This window comes from Polyodon spathula, chromosome 17 (assembly GCF_017654505.1).
Source record: "Polyodon spathula isolate WHYD16114869_AA chromosome 17, ASM1765450v1, whole genome shotgun sequence".
Taxonomy (NCBI): Eukaryota; Metazoa; Chordata; class Actinopteri; order Acipenseriformes; family Polyodontidae; genus Polyodon; species Polyodon spathula.
The window spans coordinates 27,218,390-27,236,099 of record NC_054550.1 but is presented as its reverse complement, the minus strand read 5'-3'; the positions used below and the strand labels follow the sequence as shown (position 1 = coordinate 27,236,099).

Sequence of the window (17,710 nt, the reverse complement as noted above, 5' to 3'; positions counted from 1 at the left end):
GGGGTTAAGGATGACCAGATTAAGGGCGGAAGTTAAACCACCTGGGATGAGCTGATCTGAAATGCCATTCTTGGCTGTGTTTGGGGAAGGTCAGGGGTAGTGGGTTTGGCTGTGTATGGGCATTCTACAGGGACGTGTGTATAAGGGTTATTGGGTTTTAAGCAATCACAGTGGCAGTGGGGATAGAACGTACATGAGTTGTTGTTGTTCTGTAATGTGGACTAAAGCGATACAGCAGCATCAACTTTGAGCACAGAATTTACAAAAGTTTTATGTTTTTTTGTTTTGTTTTTTTAATAAGGTTAATTTTCTCTTTAATGGCAGCAGTAGACGTGATTATCATGGGCCACGTGACTTTTGGTTCGAAACTGTGTGGTCGGAGTTGCTGAATTCTTCAAGTAGAGTAGTGACTGGCTGCTGCTGTGGCATTGAGTATACTACAACTAGTACCGACAAACATACTTTGTGATTTTAAACCGAGATGGTCCAAACAAATCTACTTTGATATCAGAATCAATTGACTTGAAACTGATGCGATCTGCTCCAAGGCCATAGCCAGCTATGAGGCACCGGAAGCACAGGCCTCGGTTAAAATCATACTGATAATTAATTATTTACTTTTACACGCAGCTTTTCTGCAAATAAAAATACATTTCATCACTCGTTGTGTGCATACATGCATTCCATCTATAGCCTCTGTGCTCTTCAAAATCTTTTTCTGTAACAGACTACAGGGACATCATACCACACACCACCGTAACTGGTAAGTTAAACATGTTTGAATGGCTTCAAAACGACCAAGACTAACTGACAACTTTTTTTTACTGGCCTCGCTTAGCATCTGCACAATAGACCAACAGCTGATTTTCCTGCAGTGCAGATGGGACTCACATTCACCTCACATTCCTTGCGGTAAAGTAATAATGTTGATTAGAAAGAAGTGCATATCAGTTTAATAACAAGGAATAATACTTTCATTGGTGTTTCGCAGTGTAGAGAACCCAGCTTATTAAGATTCCAATTCTAAACTGCGAGGACCCAGTTTATAACAATTCTATACAATAGTTTAGAGGACCCAGGTTGTGAATTTTATTAGGTCATTTTATGTAAGGTTTGGGGGCTTGTAACTTACATAAACATGTCTTATACATGTAGACCCAAACACTGGGCTCCATGAATAGGCCAATACACAGTTGACAATGGGTGTATAGTTGCTTCGTGTCGGGTCAAGAAGTGTGCAACTCGACATACTGTATGCTTGCATTGTGTCTATTTACTTATGTCGTGTCTCTGTATAGCCCCCATTTATCACTTTCGTGGGTGGCAGGTAGTGTATATAGACATTTGCTTTGATTGATGTCGTTAGTATTGTTTGCATTTCAATTCAATATCGTTTCGATTATATCTAGAGTTTCTGGTTTTGGGGGTTTGTTTCTGACGAATGAACCTGCCTTTAAATGTTTTTGGCAGACTATTTTTATTTAAAAGTGAAACAAAATGATTAACTGAGGCTTTTTTCTACTTCATCGAATAACGTGCAGAATGAAGGCAGCAGAATCAAATGTTCTGCATTTTAAGTAGTGCTCTTATAATACAAACACATAATTAATCATCACAATTATTATGAATGATTTTATTTGATGAGTTTAGCCAGGGTGATGCTTTTGTTTTATGAAACAGGTTGTTTCGTGAATTGCTATATTAATGGCAGACACAGCGCTCACATATAAAAACCGAAAACAATTCTGGTGTATTTAGAAGCATTTGATTTTTGCCTGGCATCCCCCCCCCCCCCCCCCCCTAAAAAAAAAAAAAAAAAAAAAAAGACTAGATGAATGCAAGAAAACCTTAAAAGAATTGCCCCTAATACCTCTACAAATGTTTTTTTTTTTTTGTTTTTTTTTAATTTAAGGGCTCAGGTTCCTGTTTTCTAATTGGAAACACAAGCAATTAGGCTGCTGAAATGTTCAATACTGAATTTGTTAAGAGACAATGCAAGTAACACTGACATCCAACTGTAAATAATACCAGAAACACATCATATTAAGTCCTATTGCAGTATATTCTTGTTAATTGTATGACCCTGGTGCCTACTGTAACAGTTTTATTCAATTAACCAGCATATGCAATTATCAGTAACATATACAGTGCAATATATTTGTTTACCTGATCAATGCATACAATTGTGTAGTACATTTTGTTTGAAAAAGTATGTTCCTTATCCCGGTTAAATAAAACTGTTTGTTCCTTATTCTGGTTAAATGCATGAAACTGTTAGGCACACAGGACACACAATCCATAGGAATCTACTGCATGTGCGTTTTCATAAGAAATGTGCTTCACTTTTTTTTTACGTTCAAGTTAGAGATATCTTTGAATGAGTTTGAGAATGTTCTAGATGAACAGAGAGTTATTTTGGGATATTGCTAAATGATATAGAGATATCTCTAAATGAATGGGAAGTCATTTCGAGATATCAAATGACAGTTTGGCGTGCCATGCTAGCAAAACATTATTTAAAGGCATCTGCAAATCAATTTCAGATATCTTTATTTCATTTTTAGATATCTCAAAATGAAATGAAAATATCTTCAAAAGAGTTTATTTACAGATATCTCATATTCCTTTAAATATTTCAAGATATTTCAAAATGCAATTTGAGATCATTTGAGATAATTCTACAAATATTCTGGCATTGCTACATTTCTTATTTTTTTTGAATCTTTTATATTGAATTTGAATGTTGCAAAGAAAAAGCTGCTTATTTGCATTTAGTATATAGGCTAGTCAGTGTGTTGTGACAAGATCTGCCATGCAGATCAGCTTTATGTTCTTGCCCTGCTGCACTGTTACAGAGATGAGATTGATCTCTCCACAAAAGGCATTTGATGCCAGTGGTCACTAGACATTTAAATCAGAATCACATGGCTAGCCAATCAGGGCCCTGTATTTCCTGAATGAGAAAACTTATATTTCTGTATATAGTTGCTTTGTCACAGCACTGTGCAAAAAAACCACACAGGTCCTGCAAATTTAGAATCTCAGGTACTCAAAAAGTTCTATAAAAGTATGTTACTTACAAATGTCTTCCATTATAAAAACTTTTGTGGCGAGCGTTGGCTTTATAAAACACGGTCGAATCTCCACAAGGGCTTTTTGCATTTGTCAGCCTTTTTATCAACTTGTGAGGTTTTCCATTGCACAATCATATGATGAGTTTTATTGTAGAAGCAAAAGCAGAACATTAAAAATAACTTTAAAAAAATAAAATAAATGACAGCAATAGTACCAATTCATAAAGTAAAGGAATGTGAGGTGAATTGGGGTCCCATCAGCAGTGCAACTCATCTAAAAGCTCCCGATTATGTAAACCAAATTAAACAAACTTGAAATGCAAATAGTACTGTACATAGCTTCCTCTTGTCATTCTCCTTTAAAATGGGTCCTGCTGGTTCAGGAGACTTCATGCTGGCTGGGAGCTTTCAAATCCCTTAACTGCAAGTTCTGTTGGTTTAAACTCCTAATTAATCTATTTGCTGTACACATTGTCAGGGATTTTATACATTTACTTAGTTCCCAGTAAGAGGCCAATATATGTCACAATAGCCAGCTTTCCAGTAGTTGATGAAAATTTCATCAGGGATATGCCGGTGTCTAACTGACTGCTACTGAATGCAGTGTTGTTGTGGAATCATATCCACCCAAGTTACTGATTGTGACCTTCCCGCCTTGTTTTATTTTTAAACTCTCTTGGCTCATCATACACCATAGAATACAATGAAAGAGCATAATAGAGGGTTGCATGGTGCCATATCTGAGAAAAAAAAAAAAAAAAAAAAAAAACGTGTATAGAGATTACAAACCAGCTCCTATTGAAATAAACCAGTATTGTGGATGAGCACTGTTATTTAAGGAATACGCCTAACACACAGTAAATATTAGCTTTTTTATAGTATAAAGAAATGACCAGAACATCCACAATATTCACATATTTCATAAAAAATGACCTTTTTTTCACATAAAGAATGGTCCACAAGTTTGATTTTAAAGCTACGTTGGTAGTCAAGATGAAAATTAAGTTACTGTTCTCAGTAAAAAAGCCATTGCTAAGATGGCAAAATAAGAACAAGATGCTTGCCTGGGCCATGAAGCACTGCCAGTGGACTACTGAAGGACTTATGGACCAATTAATCAAAATTTTAAATCTTCGGTTCATCATGCAGGGTTTTTGTATGCCGTCGAGTAGTCGAAAGGATGGTTCCTCGGTGTGTGACACCAACTGTCAAACATGGAGGAGAAAGCGTGACGGTCTGGGGCTCTTTTGCTGGATCCAGAGTCGGCGACCCTGAACCAAAATGGCTACCACAACATTTTGCAGCGCCATGCAATACCCTCTGGTATACGTCTAGTTGGTCAGGGGTTCATCCTACAGCAAGATAATGACCCAGAAGAAAAGAACAAGACGGTAGGCTTCAAAACATGGACTGGCCAGCACAGTCTCCAGACTTAAACCCCATCGAGTTGGTTTGGGATGAACTGGACAGAAGGGTGAAAGTAGAAGCAACCTACATTTGCTTACAACCTACAACCTAAGTGCAACACATTTGTGGGAACTTCTGCAACAGTGTTGGGAAGAACTTTCCGAGCAATATTTGATTTCCATTGTAGAAAGAATGCCACGAGTGTGTTCTGCTGTTATATCTGTAAAAGGTAGCTACTTTGATGAGTCAAAAGTTTAGATTAAATTTTGTTAAACAAAACGATTCCACGATTTCTTTTTTTATCTCCAACCTTTTCTTTATTTGTTCTATGCTTTAATTTCAGAGTACACTGAGAAATTAAACTGTGTAAATTTCAATAAAAACTGGAAAAATGGAGGTGTTCTAAAACTTTTGGCCGGTTGTGTGTGTGTGTGTGTGTGTGTGTGTGTGTGTGTGTGTGTCTCTCTCTCTCTCTCTCTCTCTCTCTCTCTCTCTCTCTCTCTCTCTCTCTCTCTCTCTATATATATATATATATATATATATATATATATATATATATGTGTGTGTTTAATGGTGCCAGTAAAGAGGTCAACAGGGTGCAGAAAAAAAAAAAAAAACAAGCGCCCTTCATCGTTTGTCGTCACAAAATGGTCATGTGACCTCACTGCTGTTCGTTTTAGAATGTAAAATACGAGACTAGGCAGATGACCAGATTGAGGGGGATATCACAAACCACCTCGGGTAGAATGTACAGGAGTTATTGTTTTGCTTCACCTTCTGACTGTAATGTGAACTAAAGCGACATAGCTACATCAACTATGAGCACAGAATTTGCAAAACTTGTAGTTAATAAGCTTAATTTTCTCTTTAAGGGCAGCAGTACACGTGGTTATCATGAGCCACGTGACTTTTGGTTCCAAACTATGTGGACGGAGTTGCTGTGTTCTTCCAGTAGGGTAGTGACTGGCTGCTGCTGTGGGATTAAGCATTACAACTCGTACTGACAAACATACTTCTGGATTATTTGTGATTTTTAAACCGAGATGATCCCAACAGATCTAACTAGATAACAATCAATAGGAACTGATGGATGCGATCTGATCTAAACAATTCAAAACGACTTAGTTGGTTACACGGGGGAGAAAAAGTCAACGTTAAAAGTGGTAGGTTTCTCTTCCCTCTTGTCAGCCATGCTGCAGTTTACTTTGATTTACTGATGATACTTTAAAAATAACTTCAACAAAACATATGCCTAAGTAAAAATCACAACGTTAATGTTCTGTAACGTAAGTTTGAAATTGGCGTAGGATGCTAGTTATAGGCTGATAATATAAGGGGTTTCTTCAGCTCCAGCAGTCGTCTCCTGACTTATGTTGTGTTATTATGTCCATTCTCCCAACACTTGTAACTGCAGTTTATTTCTAAACTGGTTAAACTGTTTAAATTAAATACGGATAACTTACACAGACTGGAAGCATGTGCCAGATAAACCTTACCTTGGTTATTACTGGCCAAGTTTTAGACTACAGACAGTAAACAGCTGTTTTTCAACTGGAACGACACAGACTTGCATTAATTTAAAGAGTGAATCATATTAAAGCCTGTAGTATCGCGCTGAAGATTATTATTATTATTATTATTATTATTTATTATTATTATTATTATTATTATTATTATTCTTTGTTTAGTGTTGGCTTTGTAAAACACAGTCGAGCCTAAGCCTGTAGCGCGACGAAACGAAATACTGTATAGGCTAATATAGTGTGCGTGTGGACGGTGTTTCTCGATTGGGTAAGTTGCTGAGTGTACATACATGTTTATTTCAATTTAAATACGTGCAGGTACAATGCCCATTCGTTGCTTACATTTTTAAACATTGCTATTTTGAATGTTGAAGTATTAAGTGCTGCTACCGTGGTGTAGTGTGTGTTTACCTGCAGGAAATGACTCATTTCAGGTGTAAACTGTGCTGTAAAATAGTACAAACACTACACTACTCGACATGGGAAAGTAAACGTGTGGGATAAATGAATAAGTAGCATACCATTTTAAAAAACACAGTGCAGTACTGTAATTGAGTGAGCAACGTTATTTTAAAGCTAGTAACCTGTACTGGATAGTTAAATAACAGTCGGTTTTGACATTGTTTTTCCTTAATGCAAACCTGAAAAAGATTGTAATCCAACACGAGTGTATTTTCTGTTGCCACGGTTTTGTAAATTCTGGTTGAATGGGTACAGTACTACTTGATAAATTAATGGGAAAACAGTGACGATGTGACAATCTAACAATGTGACAGAATTAATTTATATATATGTGTGTGTGTGTATAAATATGCATATATGCAAATGCTATTGTAAATATATAAGTATAAGTGCTTGTTCTTGAAACATTTGTTGATGTAACGGAGTTGCTTAGTATTCGATTGAGTGTTTAAAGTGGATGGACTCGTCACGAACATACCCGTTTGGAAGGAGTTTGGTTCAAGTCATAATATGTTCCTGTGTTGTACACAATAAGGAATATCATTAGACACAAGTACCTTTCTTAAGGAAATGTGCATGCTGCTGAAGTTCTGTTTTTATCCTCACTTATATTAGTGAGACATGTTACAAATCAATTGAAGGCATACTGTACTTTTAGTCTGCACATTTGTCAAAGACCTTTACAAGTACATTTTTGTGTTACTCCTTACTCTATGTTGAATTTGTTTATAGTCCTGGATGATGTCGTTATACTGTAGGGATTATACAGCCCATGACAAATTTGTTTTACTGCAGAACAAACAAGGATATAGAATAGCTGATAAGTCTTTACTTTAGCTTTAGGTTTTCTTTTATCCATGTTTTTTTTTTTTTTTTTTGTGTTACTCACAGCATCCCTTTTACCACCAAAGAAGCTCCATTGTTTTTACTGGAAATAGTGAATTACTAATTTTAGTATGTTTAATTATGTCATTCCGGGTTTCTTCAGCCAGTGGAACACAGGGCAGTTTTCCAGACTGAAAGCAAAGGAACTACAAAATACAGATGGAGATAACTCTTCCATTATGCATGTTTTGCAATTTGGGAAAGGAAGTTAAACATTACAATTTCAAATGTTTGCTTATAGAACTTTGCTGTTAAGTCCTATCTTGAAACAGGTGCTAGAAACACTTACAGTATATATCTATATGGTACGTTTGCCTTTCTTTTGACGGGTGCAACATCTGTTTATAAATACTAAATGTTTCTGTTGCACACAAACTAAGTGTTTATTGTTTCTCCTGAATTAAAATATTCACTGCAATTAAAAAGAGCCATTTAAATAAAATAGGCTAATATATTTGCTGTTTTACAATAACTATGCAGCACAATCAAGCTGTTCAAGCTGGTGTTTAAACTGGTCAGTACAATTAAAGGGGCACATTGAAACCTTTGTTCATTTGTCAGTATAGCTTAATTCTGCCCATATTTTTTCTATCGAGTGAAATGCTCAGTTCCAATGTTGCCTAACCTCTAATATTGACTCTGTTCTCGCCTCTTTTTTCGCCCACCGATCTTAAGCAACCAATGTGACCAATCAAGGATTCACCTTTGGATGTCTGTCTGGACTTTTCGGACAGCTGATGACTTGAATAAAAATGCCAGTGCAGCACTTCCTGGTTAAGTTTGTCAACTAAGTCTTTTTTGTATTATTTTACCCCCAATTTTCTCTTCAGTTTAGAATTATCCACAATACTCAGGAGACCGAAGTCGTACACCCTGAAGCCCGGTTGCGGTTATCAGTGAGCTAACAGCTGTCAGAGGATGAGGTATCTTGCAGGTGTCTGATTGAGCTCACTGAGCACCAGGCTAGTAGGGTCTTCTGTAGCGTAATGAGGAAAAAACAATCCCTGCCGGTTTTGGCTCACCAGTGGGATCACCAAACCCACTGTGAAGTTCCCTGTAGGGGAATAGTAGCTTTGTAGGTGAGACACTCTGGGACCATGGTATTGATGTCTTAATAAAACTGTTAAGCCTTGGCTTCAAGCTATAAAGCCTACTTGCATTTGTTACACACACTGTACCTGTTTAAATCATACAAAGTGTGGTCTTCCATGGAGATAAATACAACAGAAGCAAAGGATGACATTTTGGTTGGGGTTGCAAAGCATTATGAGCCTGTGCAATCACAAATTCCTGGCATTTTTGGGTAAACTGTTTTCCAGTTAAGGTTTCTGAGCTTGGAATGCAGTTCGTTTTAATAGACTGCATTTTGCTGTGCCTGAGCCAATGAGAAATCAGATTGTCTTGTCTGAAAGTGCAGAAAGATGGAAATAAACATTTGTTAAAAGTGTGTGGAATGCACCCTTCGCATCTCCTGTTGTGTTAAGGGCTTGGATTGGGAACCAGCATGGGTCCATTACAGGGAACTGGTTTCTTATTTAATCAGTGGCATGCTTTTGATTGATGCTGGATAGCAAGTTCTTTACAGACAGGGCTACTTATGTTACAGTTTGTGAAATATTCTAAGATTCACTAACGTATTTGCTTTTGGGCTTGTTTGAATTTTATATTCATAGCTGTTTATTATGGAAGGAAAATCTCATAAACCAAAATAACAATGCATATAACATTCAAATTCAGTTTTTGTTGAAAATCTTGGATCACCACAATAAAAGGCACATTGAAAGAGAAGTGCAGAGGAACTCAACAACACTGCTTTCTATACTAATGTGAGTGTATTTAAATGAACAAATGTCCATACAGTATATCACCTAATGATTTCAGAAAAATGGTCTTATGTGATGCTGGGTAAAAGATGGATTTTAGAGATACAGAAAATCATTTCCCACATTTATTAATTTTGAGCAAAAAACAAGTTTTTGGTTTCTGGATTATGAAGAGCATACGCTTTGAGATATTGGCTCAACTGCATAGTTTTATTTGATGAGTCTTGAGGTCATTATGGATAGAGTGCATGAAAATGTACCCTATTTAGTCATTTTACAAAGTTCCTGCCTCCGCTCTGTCAAAGCCTCATGACCTTGCATGTGCATGGTTATGAACACTGCTGACCTAATGTTTCGGTGACCTACACATTTAGTAGCCTATCACTTTTATTCCAATTCATTTGAGAGTTTCATATTGGTCATTGCCCAATAATCTACATTTTTTTTCTGCCACATTTCTTGTATTCTCTAATATCTCATAATTTAGACTTCATATTTGTTTATCTCAATGGGAATCAGTGTTTAATTGGTCCTAATGGAACTGGCAGATGCTATGTGTAAGATTATGTACCAGGAGTGGGGTGCTTGTACCTTTTGAATGATGTCACAATAGGTGCCAAAGGTGTAGGAAGGAGGAGGAAAGCACAATGGTGAAAGATCATCTGAATCGCAGCGCTTTATAATGAGTATCTAAATGCCTTCAATTATATAAGCAGCAAATGTAACACTGGAATTGATTATTACCCCAGACTGTAGTAGGAGCACAGGCGACAGGTGTCTGTCCTTCAGCAGATCAGCTAGCTCTGTGTTTAGTCCTCCAAGTTTGTGTCTCTGTCTTGCTCGCCAACCAAACTTTTTATCTCCCTTTTTGTCTTAGTTGCGTCATCCCCAAGTAGTGACTCGGCTGGGACAAAACAGCCAATGGCAGCCGATTGAGCTTTTAGTGATCTGTCCTGATTCTCATTCCCACAAGTATGCATTGTGCCTTCGTTATCTCTCCTGTCTCCAATATAGACCTTGAATATGTTTTGGCCTATCTTGACTTGGCAGGCAAGCAGCAACTCTTTACTTAACTTGTTTGTTGCATGCATAAAAAAGTTCAGTTCTCAGCAAGAAAGAGAGGCAATTAAATTATTATTTTAGTATATTAAAATTATTAAAAGTACTAGATGTTACATGTTTAATTATTGTATTTTGAAATATGATATGTAGGATATTTACAGTGTCATATCAGCTGTCTGCATAAATGTCAGTTTAGACACTGGCCCAGTGCACATACTGTATTCCAAGTATTTTTGTAACAAGTGGAATAATGAAGGAATATTGAATTCTATCTGCAGTATTCTTGAATTAACATTTTACCTTATATATATAATTTTTTTATGGGTAATACATGTGTTTAAACGTCTGTTGGAGAGAGATAACAGAGAAGTGGAAAGAGAATAATTATTTGGGTAATCAGATGTTAGATGAGGGATTTGAACAGATAGTGTTGCCAGAAATGATCACGATCACATGCTTTGAATTCCACATTAAACTGGAGTTGGTTGTCTCCTTCAAATGGGTTTTGTAGGTGTCAAGGGAAAAACATAGGGTATTTTTCCCATGGGCACATACTTTATGAGCCTGCCATTTAGTTTCAGAATAAATTAAACCAATGCATAACTGTACATATTGCTGGGAGAAAAAAGAGGTTCTGACTGTAGCTGTTACAGTGTTTGACAACCGCCATAACAGCAGTGAAGGCATCTGAGATCTCCACATAGCTCCCACCAAGCAGCTGCTAGCAGTTTGAGAGAGCCTCTCTTTGTTGATTTAACACAGTAACTGAAGAGCATTTTGTTGGCACTGAAAAACAACAGTCTGATGCAGCAGTTTTAGAAGGGAATGGGAATTGTATTTGAGGCTCCAGGATTATCGTGCTGGGCACTTTCAATGCTTTATTGAAAACTATAACAAAGATGGCAATTTCCTGTAGAAAACAGCTGATGGTACTGTACCTGCTGTTTTCAATTTACGTTGTTTACTATTTAAACATTTTGGGCCTGCTGTTTTGTGCATTTTCTGAATGCAAATGTGGCAGTTACACTACTTGTTTAAGGTATACTTAAGCATGATTCACACGGGATTAAAAAGCAGGTGTCTTCAAAAGTAAAGGGCGTCTAGTAACCTCCCGGACGTGAATTAGTTTTCATCCAGAAAAGTCAGTAAATTCAAAATGAGATGCGATGCTGTGCAGGATTTGTAAACCCTGAACCAGGTCTAAATAACTCTTTGTTGTACCAAAGGCGAGAATAACCATTTCATCGCTTGAGTGATATGTATTTCCATGCATACCTTCAAATGCACCATTCAAAGCATTAATTTAGTTGTGCCCATTATATGTTTAGAATTTTCAGCCGATCCACAATTTGGTTACCCAGTTGTTGTTGTGTTTTACTGAACTGTAGAACCTGGGGACAGATCGTACCAATTTTAATACAGGCAGTCCTCACACTTACAACACAGTTGGTTCCTGAAAGTCGCATTATAAGTCGAAGCACATTTTCCTATAGGAAAATTATAGGAAAATGTTATAAATTGGGGTTACGTTCCTGACTCTTTGGCCAGAAAAAATATTTTTACAAACACAACCCGTTATATTGTATTCCTGCAAATATTTATTTAACTTTTTACACTTTTAGGCGCATATCACTCTGGCATCTATATACTTTAAAAGTACAGACTAGTGGCTTTCCAATTACGTATTCAGTGTGTGTATGCGGTACTCCTAGCTGGAATTACGATCGCCTGACCTTTAAGCCCCTCATCATGTGACAGAGTACACAGCTTAGGTTTCGTTTTGACTGCATTGCTTTTGTCAGACATTGTTAAGGGCAAATACATTCTACAAAAAAAAACCCCGCTAGACTGAGTCACGGTGGTTCGGACACCAAGCATGCGCACATGACACATGTCTCGTGTCTCAGCGTGTCGTAAATGCCGAAGCAGGGTAATAATACAAGAGAGTCGTACTGCCAAATTCTTTAAAACGACATGGAGGCGGCTTACGGTAGAGAAATAAACATTCAGTTCTCTGGCAACAGCTCTGGTGGACATTCCTGTAGTCAGCATGCCAATTGCACGCTCCCTCAAAACTTGAGACATCTGTGGCATTGTGTTGTGTGACAGAACCACATTTTACAGTGGCCTTTTATTGTCCCCAGCACAAGGAGCACCTGTGTAATGATCATGCTGTTTAATCAGCTTCTTGATATGCCACACCTGTCAGGTGGATGGATATCTTGGCACTGGAGAAATGCTCACTAACAGGAATGTAAACAAATTTGTACACACAGTTTGAGAGAAATAAGCTTTTTGTGTGTATGGAAAATTTCTGGGATCTTTTATTTCGGCTCATGAAACATGGGACCAACACTTTATATGTTGCATTTATATTTTTGTTCAGTGTAATATGATCATTTATACCGTAATGTCTGTTGAATCTGCCAAATCTGTTTCCTGTTTTATTGGTAAACTGGATTGTCCTGTTTTTACATGTGTATGTACTTGTATTAGAATGTCATGCAGAGTATTCTGTCAATTCTTAATATTGTTTTAGACAATTAGGGTAGTGTCAGTGGTTTTTCAATAGGTCCAGTCTTTAAGACAAACTTCTTTTTGAACAGGGGTGGGGTGTCTGTGTGGACAAAGCGGTCTGTTTTCTTGTTAATGACAAGTTGAGCGAAACCAGAATGATATAGGAGGGCTATGTAACTTTGTGCTTTTACAGATTGTATAACTCTTATCTGTTAATATTTAATGACAGCTGCAGCTTTTTGGTGATCTGTGATTGGCTGCCAGTTGGACTACACAAATGCTGTGTGTACAAGAGACTGTATTGACCTGCAATTTACGACAGTCTGGCAGGAAAAGCATTGTAAAAGGTTGGCTTGAGCTGAAACTGGAATAAAAAAGTTCCTGGCTTCCTGCCAGGTTTCTGATTCTCTGTAAAAGCTGCCACTACTATACAAATCATGCCATGCCCCATAGTAGCCTTTTTTAAGTATATATATATATATATATATATATATATATATATATATATATATATATATATATATATATATATATATATATATATATATATATAATATATATATCAATGTTTTGAATACTTTTGTCATTGTTTCTGTATCCTTTTTTCCTCCATTTCTGATGGACCACTTTGCCCCCTCGTAGCTGAAGCATGATCTCCAATTGTGTTTACTGTTTCGCTGCTAGCCTGTTTGTATTTTAAACATACAGTCCTTTATCAAAAACTGGGTCAAATTGCTCACAGTAGTGTACCTGCTGTTTCCGGTTCACAGTGCTTTGCTTTCAAAGGTAAAACATAAAACCTTTACAAACCTCTTGGTTTATTGTTTTCTCTGTTGTTTCTAAGGAGTAAAGTAGGTTAGAGCAACCTGTTTTCTTTTTTTCCCCATATTGTATGTAAAACATCTGGGATACATTTTACTAGTATACTGTAGGATATATTTTGTGGTAAAGTGTGTGTGTTTTTTTTCTTTTTCTCTTTACACTCAATAGTGACACCCACTGGAATATTTGGAATCAGAACTGAAGCAGGCACATGTTCTCTTATAGCTTATTACTGTAAAGTAATCAGTCTTTGATACCTCCACAAGGCTGTAGCTGTCCGCTGGCAGCAAAACCAGTTGCATACTCAGTTTTCAGTGATAATCTAACAGTTTCCTTTCATGAACTCTTTGCGAACTCTAGGCACTAAAGTGAGTCATCAAACTTTTGCTTATCGTTTAGGGCCATTGGATCTCATTGGGAGGGTTAAAATCAATTCCAGAGTGCTGTAATTCACATTTAAGTCACCTAAAGCCTTTAGACTAGTGACGGAATTCAAGCATATTGTTTTCATGATCACTTAATATAAGAAAGTGGACAACATCCAATGATCCTTCTTTAAAAGTATTTCCTAGAGCCCTGAGAGTTGGGTGACTCTTTTACAGATTTACCATAACGTGTCTTCCCTTGACACTTCTACAGCTCTGAAATTGACCAGAGCTTCGGATTATTCCTACAGGGCAGTTTCTGATAACACAGCAGAAATACAATGCTAGAACTGTAAAATGGATAGAGTGAATTCATTTCATGGTTGGACATGCACACATAAGGGGAGCTGCTACTACATTAAGTAACATATTTTTAATATTCTTACCTACTTTATAGAAACAATATAAAAAAAATACTTAAATGGCAAAAGGTATAGTATAATTACATAGATGCTACCCATTGCATTAACTTCAAAATGATCCAGCTTTTTTTTTTTTTTTTTTTTAATCTTTGTCAGGAGGGTTCACAGATCAGACCACCTTACCTAAAGTAAAGTTGCATAGTCCAAGAATGCTAATTGGGGCCTGTGAAATGAGCTGGGCATGTACAAATCAAAGACTAATAAAGTATATTAAAGAACAACTGTATAACACAATAATTGGTTTAGATTGGACTTTCTAAATTAGGTTTGAGTCGCCCAATTAGTCGCCCAGTGCAGAAACAATTGGGGTAGTTAGGCTTTTGTAGTAAGCCTGACCATCCATGTATTTATCATCCCAATTCTATGGTATCGTTATCCACGTCTGGTAAGCAGAAATCCTTGAGATGAATAATAGATTTGGTACATGTTCTTCTCCTTACAGTTAAGTCTGCTGTTTGACGTGTGCCCAGCCGACAATGAGTGCTAAATCTGCCATCAACAAGGAGGTTTTTGCACCACATGATGAGAAAATGCTCGGAGCAGTCCAGGTCAAAAGGAGAATGAAGAAAAAGATCCCGTTCCTTGCCACGGGAGGGCAGGGAGACTACATGACCTTTATATGCCTGTCAGGTAATGTCAGCATGTGTGGTTCTGAAGCCACCCAGAGTTTCCTAGTAGGGCTTCAGAGGATGTCTTGAATGTGGTCATCCATCAAACAGCTTGCACTGACAAGGTAATTGTGGGAGCTAAAATGGATAAACACTTCAGAAAAACGTAAGACTTGATTTGGGGAGAGAACCCAAAATGCTCTGCTGATGGGATAACATAGTGAATGGACTGCTGGGAGGGCTGTTGGGTTGCAAACTATAGCTCCCACCTTGTTTTTTTTTTTTTTAATAATCATGTTTTGTTTCCTACTGTTGATAATATAGGGTACAAAATTAATCAGATCATATCACTTCTAGGGTGCCAAATTGTGCTTGACATCTATTTAAAGGGACAGTTTTGAAGTGAAAGCTTTAGTTACGTGTTATGGCCTTATGATCAGTAAGTGTCCATTAGTCATTAATGTCATGTGTTTGTAAATATATTTAAAACATTTCTCAATGGGGAATTCAGTGTATTAACCTGAATCAAGACGCTGACCTAAGATCTGTTGTCTCCATTTTTTGTGTTGCAGTCACATACTGACTTAATATCTCTTATGCATAAAACACCTGCCTATTATTGATTTGCCTAATTTAAGGCCATTTTATAGTTTCTTTACAAATGCTTTGCCGAACAAAGTATCACTTTCTACTATGGAACTATAGCCTCAGGATGTATTGTGCTTTAGGACCACCTCTGTATAGTGCATGTTCAAAATGTCAGATAACCTGTACTGTGTTGCTGGTGAAAGTACTGATATAAAGTATTACAAGGAATTCAAATTAGCCATATTCTTCTCGGAGTATTGCACAGGCTAGCAACTTATAGTGCCAAAAGCACATGTACAAATACATTTTCAAAAAGTAGCATTGTTTATTACTGTAACAGTATATTAAATAGAAAAAAATATATATCAGTGACTTTTTTGAGTGCGTAGTTATTTGGACCTGAGTCCACCTAGGTTTTATATGTTCTTTCTTCTAAAGGTTTCACTCTAACAGTAGCAGTACAGTGTGCTTTAGGAGCAAGAGAACCTGCTGTAATACTTTATGTTTTATACTTTAGGTTTTATATGTTCTTTCTTCTAAAGGTTTCACTCTAACAGTAGCAGTACAGTGTGCTTTAGGAGCAAGAGAACCTGCTGTAATACTTTATGTTTTATACTTTAGGTTTTATATGTTCTTTCTTCTAAAGGTTTCACTCTAACAGTAGCAGTACAGTGTGCTTTAGGAGCAAGAGAACCTGCTGTAATACTTTAGACAGGGACAATTCTCTTGGCCTTTGGCTTGAAATTCAAACAGTGATTCATTCGCCAGTGCTGTGGTAAATCACTGGATTATTTAATATGAATTGTATAGAATTCATGTAACAATGTGAATTAGTTTTTTCTTTTCCCACTTGGGTAACTCAGAGAGAATGGTTAAAGGCCTATGGGTGCAGTCACATAAAATATTCATGTATTAGAGGTGATCTGGGATTGGAGCTCAGTATATTTGGATGTTCATAATGTAGCTGAGACCCTTAACCGAGGCATTTAGGGTCATGCACTAGAGGAGGTTGTACTTCAAGGCAATTTTTAGTCTGAATATATTGAAACAGTCACTGATTTTTTTTTATCTGCTCAATATTTTGCCATGTTTAAAATAATCACTCCTCCCTTACACTCTCACCAGCAAAGTAAAGTAATCTTACTACAGCTGCAGTGTAAAATGGCACAGCAGTAAGTGAGTAATAGTTACTAATTTAATTCGGCTCCAGATTTCCTGACATCAGTCAGTGAAACAGGATTCTAAGCTGAGTGATGAAACTGCAGTGTTAAGAGACATACCACAAGCCTTATTGTACTGTATGTATCCCTGACATGCATGATAATGAGGGTGGTGCACTCTGTAAATGTATTCAGTGCACCACATGCTTAATGCCGCCATAGAAGTTGGCACCTTCAAGTCCGCAGGCGAATGAGAACCCGATTATATTGAGCCGTGCCCTGATTTATTAAATGTTGATGCAGTAAAATGCGAAAAAAAAAAAATAAATAAATAAATAAAATGTTACATCTTCCATCATTTAGATAGACTGAATAAGCATCTTTATGACTGGTATATAGTTTGCCAGCCTTTTAATCACAAACCTCGTCATTCACAAGTACTTTGCCATTCCCTGAGATGCCTATGGAGCATATAGTCTCTGCTAAGCTGCTGGGAAGTCATTCATTACCGCAGTAGATAAATGTGGCAAATGAATGGGTACTAAAATAGTAATTGAAAGAAATGTATATGTATATTTAACGTAGTCCTCAGTCGAGGCGATCAAACGTAAATGAAGAGGGTGTACTTTCAGCTGGCAAATGGTACTTAGCAGTATGTTTCATCATGTGTTAATATTCATACAGTCCTATGAGAGGGAAGCTAATGGAGCATCAAAAAAGTTGAATCTCAGGAGCCTGTGTTCTGTTATTTTATTTGTAATTTAAGGAACATATGATGCAGAAATCCAAGACTGGTGGTGCTTGGGCAGGATCCAAAGAGTGATTGCTGTATTCAATTTGATATTTGTATATTAGCCTCTATGTTTTGTAATATAATCCAGGTTGTTTTATTCACAAATATTAGGTCATAAATCAGCTGGAAATGCATTCTT

General features: G+C 36.9%; 1 protein-coding gene across 2 annotated transcripts in view; it reads left to right on the top strand.

Annotated features, from left to right (window-relative positions):
• The first annotated feature begins 5,361 nt into the window (after positions 1–5,361).
• The window catches only part of LOC121330224 (syntaxin-binding protein 6), a 47,466-nt gene continuing 35,117 nt past the window's right edge, over positions 5,362–17,710 (top strand). The window contains exons 1-2 of one of the 2 annotated variants that reach the window (XM_041276567.1): positions 5,562–5,644; positions 14,865–15,052. In XM_041276567.1, the coding sequence (XP_041132501.1) occupies positions 14,899–15,052 (154 nt within the window). In that variant the 5' untranslated portion in view covers positions 5,562–5,644; positions 14,865–14,898. Of the gene's footprint in view, positions 5,645–14,864; positions 15,053–17,710 lie in introns of both variants that reach the window. The other variant, XM_041276568.1, reaches the window with a different exon arrangement.